Source organism: Grampus griseus, assembly GCF_964374135.1.
Source record: "Grampus griseus genome assembly, chromosome: 4".
In the NCBI taxonomy this organism is placed as follows: Eukaryota; Metazoa; Chordata; class Mammalia; order Artiodactyla; family Delphinidae; genus Grampus; species Grampus griseus.
Window position 1 is genome coordinate 58,678,397 of NC_138997.1, and position 15,239 is coordinate 58,693,635.

Genomic DNA, 15,239 nt, shown 5'->3' on the forward strand with positions numbered 1-15,239 from the left:
TGCCTTTTATCACTGCTATTAAGAAATTGTCCTTCACTCAAAACTTTCTTTGGTAGCTAGTTTTTTCTCTACTGTTTGAAAATCTTCCATTTGCCTTTGGAGTTCAGAGTTTTATTATGATGTATCTGTGTGTTTGTGTTGTTTTATTGAGTATGCTTCAGACTCATCTCGATCTGAGGCTTAATGTCTTTATTAATTCCGGATAATTCTCAATATCTCTTGTAATACTGCTGCTCCTTTATTTTTCTGTGCTCTTCTTTAACATTTCACTAAGTAAACTTTGAGATGTCTCCTGTCTCTTAGCCTCTATTTGATCTTTTTCATACCTTTATCTATGTTACATTCTGTGTGATTTCATCTCTTTCAGTTAACCAGTTTCTCTTCAACTTTGTCTACTATTCTGTGTAACTCATCCATCAAGTTTTCATTTCAATTAAAAAGTATGTTTGACTATGTTTACCTGTCTGTTTTGAAAAAGTACTATACTTTTCTCATATTTATAATTCCCCTTTAATGTCATTTGTCATTTCAAATTTACTTACCTGAATATCTGTTAATTTTATTATGTGGACTTTTTGAGGATGCTCTTCTTATTCTGATTCTAGCTCATGATGTATTGTTTACCATTGAGGTTGTATGCTTATCTTTAATCTCACTTTGTAATTGGGATGCTATGCAGTCTGGATTTAATATACATACCTCCAAAGCATTTGCTTCTATCAGATACTCTAGGAGGATTGGCATCACATGGACCATTTTTTGGTTAATTTCTTAGATTAAAGTGTCTGGGACCATGCAGGTGGTATTAATGTAAATCCAAAACTTTCATGAAGTCAGGTTCATGATTATGAATTCTCAGGAGAACCTTTTTTCCATCCAGACCTGGACCTCTGAGACAACTAAACTTTTTTTCTTTTATGATGTGAGTTCTTCTTCTTTCTAAACTATGCTTTCACTGAATGCCTAGTTCTTTGAGAAACCTAGCCTTATTCTGGAACCTCATGTCCGTCTCCCTATTTTTTACTAGCCCATGACCTCATCTCCAGTATCTATTAATGCTGAAACACAAAACAATTGCAATTCTAATGCTTACCATGTAATATTCATATTCTTTTATTTTTAGTCTTCTAAGATTTCCCTTATTTTCACAGGAGCCCAACTTTGCATTTCAAATAGAATTTATTATATTTTCGCTAGCATTTCTGGTTGTTTTATATGAAAAGCTTCTTTAAATTATTTAGGTTTTCACGTTGCTAGAAATGTAAGATGTAATTATTTATTCAGTGTCTGCTTCTTCATCTAAACTGCCCTATTCATGAGAATGGCAACTGTGAATCTTGGTCATAGCTAATTTCTGAAACTAAGAATAACGCCCAGCACAAAAAAGGTGCTTATTTAGTATTTATCTAGTAAATATTAAATTAATATCTGGGGTGAATATTATGGCAAAATTAGCAATTGAGATGAGAGGAGGCAGCCTAGAATATGAGAGCATCAAAACCAAATGTGCCTAATGCACATTCATTTTCAGAAAAGGAGAGCGCCAATATTAGGTGGAGGAAGTGATTTACATGGTAATTTACATGGAAGGAAATGGATATTATATCGATTTTAGAGAATTATAACCTTTAGCCAAATTATCAAGGTTCTTGTGAGAAATATCAACAGTTAATCGAAACAGAGATAAAAATCTTAACGTATGACTACAGAAGTTAAAATGTGCTTTTGTAGCCAGATAAGGGGGTGTAGGTACCAGAAAATTAACTTGAGCCTATAAGTCACATAAACTTGGAAGTTCATCTCTTTATAAGTTTGTTTAATGAGATGAGTGGGGTTTTTTGAAGATTTGTGAAGTCTAACCATAGCTAATACTTACAGCATACTTACTGTATGCTATGTACTCTTCCCAAAAGTCTTACATTTGTTAATTCATATAATCTTCATAATAACCCATTTTAATGTGAGGATACAGGTACAGAAAGATTAAGAAACAAAAAACTTACCTAAAGTCCAATAGTAAATAGCAGAGCTCGTGTTCAAACTCTGCCATTCTGACTTTAAAACAAGCTATCCTGAATGGTGGGTACAGTGTACTATGCACTGAAATCTAGTGTTTGTGGGGTAGCAATGTGATATATCATTACATACAGAAACACTGTTATGTGAATCTGTTCTAATGTTAAATTTCTTAAGTAATGTTTTTAATGCTTAATCAAGAAGAGTATATAAAAAGAACGACAGAAAATTATCATAATTATACATTTTAAAAAATATCTTTATGGTTTTTCAGGCAAAGTGGTAGTGATGTGATAGGAGATACTGTCATGAAATTTAAATTCGCCAGGAATAGCAATGAACCATCAGTGAAAAGGAAAATTCAGTCTGTTTTACAGCAAATGCCGAATAACCCTGGAAACTTGACAATGAACGCAATTGGCTTAAAACGCAAGTATCATTTTTTTAGCCATTTCATTTCAATATATCTCTCTACCAGTTCTAATTCATGTTTCAATTTAATGAGAGACTGACTTTTTCCCTTGGAATTAAACTTTATGAAAACAATGTATTATGACGCTAACTATAATATATAGCTCTCCAATATAAAATATTCTAAAGTTTTAAAGAATCATTTAGCATTCATTTAGTAAGTTTTATTTGCTAAAAATTCTTTATTATTTTTCCCTCTCCACCCTCCTTGTAAGGGATGTTGCTGTCAGATGTTCAATTTGTAGGTATGTTATAAGAATGGTAAATAGCTGTTCGAGGTCAGAGAACAATTTAATTAAGGATCTATCTCCCTGAGAACAGAGCATGCAATTGGAAGGTGTCTGGTAAATACTCGTAGAATAAAGAAGGAAATTAGAAGATTTAACAATATCCCTACCTCCTCTCTGAAAATCCTCTCTACTTCTGCCTAGAATGGAATCTACTTCCATTGTTTTTCATCCCTATTGCTATCACTCTGGTCTAAGCCAACATCATTTCTTACTTGAACTACAGCACTAGCCTCCAAGCTACTCTGCTTCTATACTTTCTTGGCCCTTTCCAATGTATTGTACACATACTGATCAAGGAAATATTTTAAAATATAAATACAATCTTACTTAAAAGCTCCCATGGCTTCCCACAAAACAAAACAAAAATAAAAACAAAACATAAACACCACATGTAAGAAGAATACCATATTTCCTGGCTTACCCAGGACAGTCCTGGGTTCATGCCAATTGTCCAAGAACCATTATTAATATTAGCCTTTACGTTTTCTGGTTTGGACAATAAATGATATGGTGATCTCATCTAAAGCACTGTATGATCTGGTTCATACTTACCCCTCTAGCCATTTATTATACCATTCTCTTCCTCATGCACCACAATCTGGCCACACCTTCACTTTCTCTGTTTGCAAAAATTCTCTCCCTCTTGCCTCAGGGCCTTTGCATACATTATTCCAGTTTCTTATAACACAGGTTAGATCACCCCCTTGCATCTGTCAAGTATCATCTGAATCATTTCTTTCTAATGTAAGTCTTTTCTAACTTCCAGTACTAAATTATTTACCTCTGTCATACACACCTTCATTTTCCTTCACAGCGTTTATCACAATTGAAACTATAATATTATTTCTGTGTCTTCATCCTACTCTGTAAGTTTTCTAAAAAGGACCAGTCTGCCTTGTTCATCCTACTGTCCTTCTACTACCCAGTGTCTAGCACATAATAAGTACTCCATTAATATTTTTGCATGACTTTAAAAAAAAAAGGAATTACTTAATATATGCATAGAATTTAAGGACACTCCTTCAACTCTGTCATGTACTGCTAGCTTAAGAAACCATGATTCCCCTCATAATAAGCTCACAATTAAGGGATTTTGGTGGCTCCCACATTGGACTGGTAGTTAATCAGCAAATACCTGTTATAGTTTTACTAGTTGTTAAAATATTGAAATTCTTTCCTATCTGTTGGTAAATAACCACTGCACCAGGCCTACAAAGTGCCTCCCCAACCCCTCCAAATTCTCCCATCCCTCTCCTCCCCTTGCAACTACAGCATTAATGCTTAGCACAGCAAGGACTTCCAAGACACTGATCCAGCTCCATGGGTGGCTGTGTCCTTCCTGACTAGCTGCTGCTCATGCATTACAGTTTGTTAATCCTCACAACAACCACGTGTTATAGATCCTTCTATTGTCCCCACTCAGAAAAGAGAGATAATTGCCCAGGGCATACAGGCAGCATGTAGGGGAGCCAGTATTGAAATAAAGTCTTTCTTGCTCAAAGAATGAAAAGGAATGGTCAGCTCTTTTTATTTCCTTTCTCCAAAAGGATGTTTTGCCTCCTCTAACACTTACAAAGCAGGTGTGATACCCAAGCCCTGTGAAACTTCTGGCAGCAAAAAAGTTTGTTTAAGTTGACTTTAGAGAACATGAACACCTGTCTGAGAGGTTTAGATTTATCTTATAGGAAATAAGAAGCTGATTTCTCATTAAAAGATTTCAAGCAGAGAAGAATATACTCTGATATGATCTACATTTTTAGAAATGTCAGTCTGGTAAAGTAGAGGTGGATGCATTAAAAAGGGAAAAAGTGGAGGCAGGGAATAGGTGTCAAATGATGAAAGTATGAACTAAAGTAGTAGCCAAAGGGAGGGGGAAGATGGTGCTAATGCGAAGGATCGTTAGAGGGTAGAAGGTACAAAATCTGGAAAGCAATAAGATGTAGGAAATGATGAGAAAGGAGGAGTTAGAGACCATTTCAGATTTCTAGCTATTGGTGGAAGTGGTGTCATTTACTAAAGGAGGAAATATACGTAGCAAATTTGGAGTAAAATTTGGTGACATTGAGTTTGAGATGGCTGTAGCACATGCAGAGAAAACTGTTCTATAAGTAGACATTAAACTGGAATATACAAACTGTCACCATCTGGCACCAACATATTTTCCTTTCTGTGCTCTCCCACCACTTCCCTACATGCAACACCTGTATTAGCTCTACTGACTTTATTGCTTCACAAACATCTTACACCTCCATGCATTTGTGCCCACTATATCTCTCATCTGGAATGCCTTTTCACCTTTTGCCTGCCTGAAAAACTCCTTTTAGGTATTCAAAATACAACTCAAATGTTATTTTCATCATGATAACATCTGTGAACCAGAATCACTAGTAACTCTCTCCTTTATCCTCTCTACTTCACACTTAAATTTATTTGAATGATTTCTTGATCAATTTCTACCTATAAATTATGTGATGGCAGACCCCCTATATTTTGTTATACCTGCAGTACTACAAATAGTATCAGTAAAGTAACACAGATATAGTTATATGTACATAAATATATATTAGAAAAAAATGAAAAATTAACTTCCCTTATAGCATTTACGACATTGTATCTCCATGACTATGTTGCTGTCTTCCCAAGTAAACTGAGTGACTTGAGAGCAGAAATATCTTTTAAATAACTTTTAACTATCTTTTAAGCATTTGATGAGAAATTAAAGCACAAACTTTAATGTGCAAACAATAAATTGAGGGAATATTATAAATAGTTTTCTGAAGCCCATGACTCAGATTCTTTCACCGGTTCTGATGGAGTCAAGGAGTCTATTATAGCAGTCCTCTAAATGATTCTGATTATGGTTGTCTGAGGACTACACGTTAAGAAATTAAGGTCAAATGGTATATAGTCCTTTTTGTATTGATCTTACTCTCTCTCTCTTTTTTAACACCAGAAATAACTCACAAGGATGCAGAAGATATTTTAACTAAAGGTAAGCTTTTAAATTACTTTGTAAATGTGGTTTACCAAAATAAAAAGAGTAAATGTTCAAGTGATTTGTAGTCTTTGCCAAGGCAGTGTCTATTGAGATGGTATCTTTATTCTTAGTTCACTCATGTGGGTTGTTGTTGAGATAAGATATTGCTGATTCTGTTGGCCTATGAAGTAATGTTTAAGTTTTCCCCTCCTTTTAGAAGGAAGAAGTAGCAATGCCATTCCACCACTCTGTATCAAGTTTGGTCTCATTAAGGTTTTCTTGGCAGCTTTGGGAAGTTTTTCCTGCCCTGGTTCCATGGCAGCATTTCAGTAGACTTGCAAATTATGTTTAGTTGCATCATTTATATGCCTTCTCCTAACCACCAGAATAGCTTGCTTTGTTGTGGATTTAAGTTAATCATAAACTATAATAAAAAAAATTACAAAAAGCAATATGAGTTTTATGTCTATAACATATTAGAAAAGTCACTGCTTTCCAATGTCCTTAGGTATACTCTCAGGCTAGGATAGCAGAAATATAGCCCTTAGAAAACAGCAGTTTACTTCTCTGGCTAATAAAAGGTAGTTAGAAATTAGTTCAATATATCTTGATAGCTGGCCTATCTCACATACTTAAGTGATGTTATAAGTTAATGCTTCTTCCTCTGTGGGTGTTTTTCAACTTCACTATATATTTAATTCATGCTTCTTTTTCATTAAAATGTGCTTATATAATTTACTAGAGAATTTGGTTGGAGAATGTAGCAAAGGAACCTATATTCCATGTATATTCTTACTGGAAGTCTAGTCCTCCTCTATCTGGGAGATCTGTTAGAAAAAATACCTTTGGATGGTGTCCTATTGAAGCAATGTCACTACTTCAGAGCTGGTCCAGCAATAGAAACTGTTGGTGGTGATTTACCTCTAATTTCTCAGTAATAGACTAAACAAGAGAAAATAAACCATGGGAGTGGGAGTTAAGAGGAGTTGAGTGATCCAGCCCACTCCAGCCCGTTTCAGCTTTGACCATTAGAGAGTCATGGGCTCTCTTAAAATATTTAAATAAACCTCATCTAGATACTTAGAAACCTTCAGTTACCCTCAAGAATATTCTGTGGACCTAAAGTAACTCTTTTTCCAGGGCACATTTGGTAAGATAGAGTCAGTTGCAGATGTGGACTGAACTGTCCACAATGAACTGAATTACCACTATAGAGTCTTCATGATGAGAGCAGTTTCCCTCCAACTTCATTGTGCACATGAATCACTTGTTAAAATACAGCTTCTAGTAAGTTCTGAGAACATAATGCCCAGCTTGGTGACTAGTTAGTAATATGGTATTGTACACTTGAAAGTTGCTGAGAGTAGATCATAAGTATTCCCGTCACACTTACACACACACAAAAAAAAGAGAACTATGTGAGGTGTTAGATGTGTTAAATATCTTGAACTTGGCAATCATTCTACAATGTATATGTATATGTATATCAAATCATCGCACTGTATACTTTAAATATATATACATTGTATCAATATTTGTCAATTATTCCTTAATAAAGTTGGAGGAAAAAAAATGCAGCTTTTGATTTGTTCCCTGATGTGAGTCTGAGAGTCAACATTTTTTTTTCTGTCATCGCTGTTCATCTTTACCGTGGGACAACTGACAAATAAAATTACAAGATATTTAAAGTGTACAATGTCATGATTTGATACATGTATACATTATGAAAAGATTCCCCTCATCCAGCTAATTAACACATTCATCACCTCACGTATTTATCACCTCCCTCCTTTTTTATTTTTTTAGCGAGAACTCAGCAAATTTGCTACTCTCAGCAAATTTCAATTATACAATACACTGTTGTCAACTATAGTCACTATGTTATACATTAGATTCTCAGACCTTACTCATCTTACAGCTGAAAGTTTATACCCTTTTACCAAACTCTCCCTATTCCTCCGACCCGCTGGCCACCACTTTCTACTGTTTCTAGGAGTTCAACTTTAATTTGCACATATAGGTCATACCATGCAGTATTTGTCTTTGTCTGGAAAATTCCCTTAGCACAATACCCTACAGTTACATCCATGTTGCTGCAAGTGACAGGATTTCCTTCTTTTTTAAGGCTGAATAACATTCCTGTGTGTGTGTGCATGCTTGTGTGCATGCTTATGTGCACATATATACCACTATTTCTTGATCCACTCATCTACTGACAGACACTTAGGTTGTTTCTACACAGAGCCAACATTTCTAACAAGTTCCTAGGGGAGGCCCGTGCTGCAGATCCACAGACCACACTCTGAGTAGCAAGGCTACTGAGAAGATGGAAATTTCCCAGGGAACCTGTGGCCTGAACTGGTGCCTCCAGCACTGACCTATCTTAACCCCCACTCATGAGGAATTCCAGAGAACTCTGAAGCTGCTCCAGAATTTGAAACCTCCATGCCAATTAAGTTCAGCAATGTTCTCTAAAATGCAGTCTATAGGCAACAGTCACATAAGTACTCTAAAAATATAACATATTGATCATGCTTTTGGAAAGCCTAGCATGTCGTGGGAAAGAATACATAAGAGACATAAAAGTCATAAATGATGGTGAAATTCTTAAAGCATCTGCCAAGTGTAAGAATCATGATCTTCTCAGCACATTAATTCCCTTTTCCCATTAGAATGTGGGGTCCGTCCAGACCTAATATCATTGTCTGCTGAGAGAATCATAGGAGGCACTAAAGCTAAGGAAGGAGACTGGCCATGGCAAGTCAGTTTACAGTGGGATAATCTTCACCACTGCGGAGGTGTCTTCATCAGTAAAGAGTGGATCCTGACAGCAGCTCACTGCTTCAAAAGGTAAGACCACAGTTAACTACCCATCTTGGCATACCTTAGTTGTCTCAATTAATAGTTACATCTGTGTTAGAGGGTATCAATCAATCACACTTTATGCATAAAAAAACTGATCATTAGCGATATTAAATAACTTGCCCTGAATAACACTGCCAATATGCAACACAGCCAAGATTCAAATCTAAATTCAACTGGTTCCAAAACCATGCTCTTATTCATTTGCTGAAAGAAAGGAAAGGAAGGGATGGAGGGAGGGAGGCTGACAGGGAAGAAAGAAGAGTATCTTTTACAATCTTCACTATAAAGACCCTGAGGCAAAAGAAGTTTAATATAAAAATTCATGTATTTTCTTGTTGTCAAATATTTTTTCTTTAGAATTTTTAACTAGCATTTACTCCTTTGCAAGCTACTGTATCTCATGAAAGTATCTCCTGGATATATAATTTCTATTTTCCGTATAACTCCACTATCTAAACTCCACAAAACCCTCAAATTATTTGGTTACATTTTGCTTTTATTCAACCTTAAAAGCATGTTGCATTAATCAACCTTCCAATTCATAGATCCTTATTTTCATCAGTTTGTACAAGACCTTTCTCTCCTTTTTTTCTCCTGTCATACCTGTATTCCACTACTACTACCTTCCCTGCCCCCATAGGCCTCACACAAATATTTGACATGTCTTTAAATATGCAGTTACCTGCAAAACCTTTGGGGGGGGGGTGTGTGTCTTTAATTTATATAAGTGGCATTGTGTATAAGTCTCATATTTCCTTACTGTTTTTGCTCAATCCTGGGAATTTTAATCTGGTCCACCACTGCATCCACCATACCCCTTCATCCAGCTAGGTTGCTCCAACTTCCCACTGCCACAAAGAACAGCACATATACACTTTCTCTCATGCCTTCATATGTGCCTCTCTATAAACCTTCAAGAATTTCTCTGACATACATACCCAGAAGTATATATACAGTGTGCTAAATACACTACAATGCTTTCCAGAATTTTACATCTTCACATGTAATGCAAAAGAGTTCAAACTTCTTTCTCACCAACACAATACTATTCTTTTTCAATTTTTTGTCATTCTTATGAATATACATTAGATGCCCATTATTGTTATAATTTTCATTTCTCTGCTTATTAGTGAGTTTGAGTATCTTTTCATATGTCTACTGGCTGTTTGGGCTTCTCCCATGAAATGCCTATTAATATTTTTTGCTCATTGTATAATGGTTTCTCCCTCCATTTATTGCTGGTTTACAGACTTCTGTATATTCTACAAAAATTTTAGATATTAAACATTGCAAGTCTTTTCTCATTCATCTGATAAATATGTCTATGGTACAGTTAATTTTGTTTTCAGTTTTTTTATGTCTTTTAACTTTATTTTTTATTCTACATACTTTTTATTGAAGTATAGTTGATACACAATATTATATACTATAGGTGTACAGTATAGTAATTCACAATTTTTAAAGGTTATACTCCATTTATTATAAAATGTTGGCTATATTCCCTGCATTGTACCATATCCTTGTAGCTTATTTATTTTATATATAATAGTTTGTACCTCTTAATCCCCTAGACCTATCTTGCCCCTACCCCCTCTCTCTCCCTCTAGTAACCATTAGTTTGTTCTCTATACATGATACACTTAATTTTGATCTCATGAAATTCATCCATTCTTAACTGTATGGTTTGTATTTTGGGAGTTTGGCTAAAAAGTCCCTATTCCTAGGTCAGCAAGATAATGCCTTATATTTTTTTTATATTAGTGCTCTCTCTCTCTTTCTCTCTCTCTCTCTCTCTCTCTCTCTCTCTCTCTCTCTCTGTATGAATACATACACACACACACACACCCCAAAATCTTCAAGAAGCATCACACTTAGTACAGAAAAATCATTCGTCAAGTAGTAAGACAAGGAGCCCCTTATCATCACTACTATTTAAATGGAACTTCTGGCTAAAGGAAAGGAAAAAAATAATAGTTGGAAGGAAAGAGTTAAAACTAAAGTGAACATTATTTCAGACTTCTTAGTTGCTTGAATGGAAGGATGTAGAAAAGGGAGAAATCAAAGAAAAGTTTTGTGTTATACTAGTGTTCATCAAAGTGTCAGTATATCCTTATTGGAATAATGGAACACCAGGACGTTCATCACCCCAAGATATGTTTTCTAAAATATTTCTGTTTCTTTAGACAAATGATCACTCATTGTACCAGTAAAGAATTAAAGAAATAGATCACAAAGAAATGTTGGTCGAATACTTCCTAGATTGGGGGTGGAGGGGACAAACACAAAAACCAAATATTTGAAATTCTCACAAGTTCTCTATTCAAATAACATGTTTTCATATTTTTAGCCGCTCTGATACTCTTCAATGGACTGTCACCTTTGGTATTTCCACAATATTTCCTAAAGAGAAAAGAAGAATAAGGACTATTTTAATCCATAACAATTATAACCCTGAAACTCATGAAAATGATATTGCACTTCTACAACTTGATAGAGAAGTCACCTTTACCAGAAATATCCGTACAGTGTGCCTCCCAGATGCTAGCCAGAATATTCTACCTGGTTCCCCTGCTTATGTAACAGGATGGGGCTCTCAAAGATACAGCGGTGAGTATCTCAGGAAAAAATAAAACAAAAACAACAGCAATATCTCCTGGTACTTGCTAGTACGCATTTTTTTTAAATTAAGGAACACCTGAAGGGTAGGTTCTATGGACAGAACCATGCTACAGTCTGGTCATCCTAAGATCTAACTAGAGTTCCTTCAGCAAATCAAAGCAATGTCCCTAGAAACTATACAGAATTCTCACACACAGTAATACGAAAATGTAAAAGCAAGTGATACAGAAACATGAGTTCTTCCATGACCCAGAGACTCTACAGACTTGAATGGCTCCCCTATAAAGAAAATTTTAAAAATTTATAAGAGGATTTAGATAGGTATTCTCTACGGGTTTTAAGGTATTCTGAAGTGAAAGAAATCCTGCCTTCAGAACAAGAAACTCTGTGTGTACATAAGTATTGTTCACACTTATTTATGAAGCAAATAAAATGAGAAAAAGAAATAAGGGTGACATGAAAGAGCAAATATAGCCAAGGGGAAAATGAGTATCAGCTAGGGAGTGGAAGGATAGCATTAACAATATCCATGGGTTTCTAACTATTTTGTAGATCATGTCTCCAAGAAACAAAACAAAGGCTGAATTGTCCTAGAAAATATTTCATTGTGTTTTCATGGCCCAAAGTAATCTGGTGTAGTAAATAAAATCTGTGCCAATCACAAAAACGGCAGTGCCATATTGAAGGAATATCAATATAAAATAAATTCATTCTTTAGTCGTGGAACAAGATTTGTTTCTCTTTTGTTACTATATTAAAGGTTAGTTAATATTTAATTTTCTAATTCTAAGTTAGTCAGTGGATATTTCAAAATCTACTAGTCAATTTTAAGTAAGCAGATTTTTTCCCCCTCTTAAGGTCTAAGGGGCACTGTATCACAAACCTAAAGCAAAAAAAGAAAAAAACCAATCTATGTAAAGGGGTAATCCATCTCTACTATGGAAATCTTTGCTGAGAAAAAACTACTAGTACATTTTCAATAGCCTTCTTTGCTGAATAAGAGATAATGTTTGGAGTACAATTATTCCTTCCTATATTCACCATAGAATCATTAAGTTATCTACCCTGAAGTCCATTTTCATTCTGCTTTTATACTTAACAGGCAGCCAAGTTCCAGATCTACAACAAGCACGGGTCAATATAATAAGTAATAATGAATGTAATAAACCATCTAGTTATAATGGAGCCATCCTGCCTGGAATGCTATGTGCTGGACTATCTCAAGGTGGAGTAGATGCATGCCAGGTAAGTTCAAGACAATGTTATCCACGTCATCAGCCAAGTTTATAAGCACTTACTAGCATGTCTTATTGTGATAGACAGAGAGGTATCATTATAATATACAGCCCTGATCCTCTAAAAATGTATGGTCTAGATTTTACAGATTCTTATATGAAGTTGATCTATCATGAAACACTGATTCTGAGAAGCCAAGTTGCGAAGTGGTTAACTATCAAGTTCAAGAACGAGACAGACCCGGGTTTGAATTCCTTAACCTCTATTACCAATCCTTTCATCTATAAAATCGGGATAAGAATAGTATCTAACTTTTTAGGTACCACTAAAGATTAGATGGAGATTAAATATGTCAGGCACGCACTAAGCAAGAAAGCTCAGCTATCTCAACTATTTCTACTGTTGTCAACCTAGACCATGATCACTGACATCAATAACTTTCACCTCAACCTTCTACTATGAAGACTTAAATAAATCACTCATCTAAGAGTTGTAGATAATTGATTTTAAAAATATAAATAACACCTGAATATCAGCACCTTGAAGATAAAAAATTTATACAAAGAGCTTAGTTACCTGAGTCACCATAGCTCCCATAATTGTTAAATAGCACTAATGAAGGAAAAAAAAAACTATTTAGATCTACTTTGTAATTTTCAACCAAATATAAAAACACTAACAATAAATATGAATTCTTACTCCAATGTAATAAGATTTTTTTTTGGAAGGTATGTTGCTATTTATTTATTTATTTTTAATAGATCTTTACTGTAGCATAATTGCTTCACAATACTGTGTTAGTTTCTGTTGCATAACAAAGAGAGAGAATCAGCCATATGCATACACGTGTCCCCATATCCCTTCCCTCTTGAGCCTCCCTCCCATCTTACCTATCCCACCCTTCTAGGTCATCGCAAAGCACAGAGCCGGTCTCCCTGTGCTATGCTGCTGCTTCCTACCAGCCAACTATTTTACATCTGGTAGTGTACATATGTCGATGTTACTCTCACTTCGGCCCAGCTTCGCCCTCCCACCCCATGTCATCCATTCTCTTTGCCTCTTTATTCCTGCCCTGCAACTAGGTTCACCAGTACTTTTTTTTTTTTTTAGATTCCATATATATGCATTAGCATACAGTATTTGTTTTTCTCTTAGAATAAGATTTTAATCCTAAATTTTTAATTAAACTATCTAAACAACTGATGTGGTTATATTTTTTAATAGATTTTATTCCTATGTCTAAAACCCAACCCCATACAGTAACAGCAACAACTACTTAGTATCCAAAATTACATTTTTGGAATTAAGAAAAATCAATCTGTTTTTTTTTTTTTTTTGGTACGCGGGCCTCTCACTGTTGTGGCCTCTCCTGTTGCGGAGCACAGGCTCCGGATGCGCAGGCTCAGCAGCCATGGCTCACGGGCCCAGCCGCTCCGTGGCATGTGGGATCTTCCCAGACCAGGGCACGAACCCGTGTCCCCTGCATTGGCAGGCGGACTCTCAACCACTGTGCCACCAGGGAAGCCCCAATCTGTTTTCTTGATGAATCTGCTACTGCTTTCCTGACTGAATCATAAGCAGAAAAATGAGGTTTATTCTTTCCTTAAACATTGCTGACTTTTATATTTCGTGCTTACATTCTTGAAAAAGAGGATAAGTAGTAGTTCTTACATAGTTTTGGCAAAGACCCCAATCCATTTCCCCAAAATGAAACATTTTTCTTGACTACAAGCTGTGTGGGGGTGGAGGGGAATTGTTTATCAATTTTCAAGACACTGTTAATTACCCACTGGTTTTTATTCACTTTAAGTGGAGATGTCTTGATGGTAGGGAATGCTTCTTGTTCCCCTTCCCATTTTCTTCTTTTCTATTGCTAGCCCTGTAACAACAAATTCTCAACTTTCATAGTAGTTTTACAAAGAATTCACCAATCAAGTAAGCAACAAACCTTTACACGATAATTTCAGATCTACTAAGAGCATTAATTAGAACTGACTTAAGGATATACATGAGATATAAAAGGGTGTTTATTCATGCTTTACTCATGATACACTTTACCTTCTGCATATACAGATTCTGCTCTTCCTCCAAGCTCAGTTCAGGCCATAACTCACCAAGAAACTTTCCTGTGTGTTCCACTCTGGGTCTCACTGATTTTCAGCTGAAATATTATATATAATACATAGAGTTTATGCCTCAAAAGAATAGCACTTTACATAAGAGCTTATGAGATCCTGTTTGTTTTTGTTCATTTATTTTTTTTAATTGCATTATTTACTTTTTATGTGCCAGACTCTGTGCTTACACAGTATCACCTGAACTCAGCAAGTCTATGGTCTAGAAGAGAGACCACAGGCTCAGATATCTGCCCAATCAGGCAGTGAAGCTGATATAGGAAAAATTACATGTCCCACTTAGTTTAATATTTGCTTGCCCACTCTTGGTAAGACATTATGCAAAGAAATCTCTTACTATAGAAGAAGTAGAAGAAAAACACAATGATGGGAGAGTGCTGAGAACTGGTAAACTGGAGCACATGTGCAACATCTAAAGGAGGCAGATGCCAATCACCTCCATGCAGTGCTTGCTATCAAGCTGGTAATTCAGACACTAACCCTTCTGCCCATCTAAACCAGTAATTAAGTAGGCATGGAAGAACTAGCTACTATTAAGAGCAGTCAAATGAACAGCAAACTATTCTAGAAGCATACTTGGTAATAACAGCTGAGTTTTATTAGTACTATTTACCAGGCTATACTCAGATT

At 35.6% G+C, this 15,239-nt stretch overlaps 1 protein-coding gene across 1 annotated transcript in view; it reads left to right on the forward strand.

The window, feature by feature from the left end:
* Positions 1-15,239, forward strand: part of LOC309822278 (transmembrane protease serine 11D-like) — a gene marked incomplete at both ends in the record, with an annotated part of 47,803 nt that overhangs the window by 31,389 nt on the left and 1,175 nt on the right. The window contains 5 exons of the mRNA XM_082654016.1: positions 2,291-2,445; positions 5,731-5,769; positions 8,427-8,604; positions 10,967-11,230; positions 12,345-12,483. Coding sequence (XP_082510142.1) covers positions 2,291-2,445; positions 5,731-5,769; positions 8,427-8,604; positions 10,967-11,230; positions 12,345-12,483 — 775 coding nt within the window. The remainder of the gene's footprint in view (positions 1-2,290; positions 2,446-5,730; positions 5,770-8,426; positions 8,605-10,966; positions 11,231-12,344; positions 12,484-15,239) is intronic.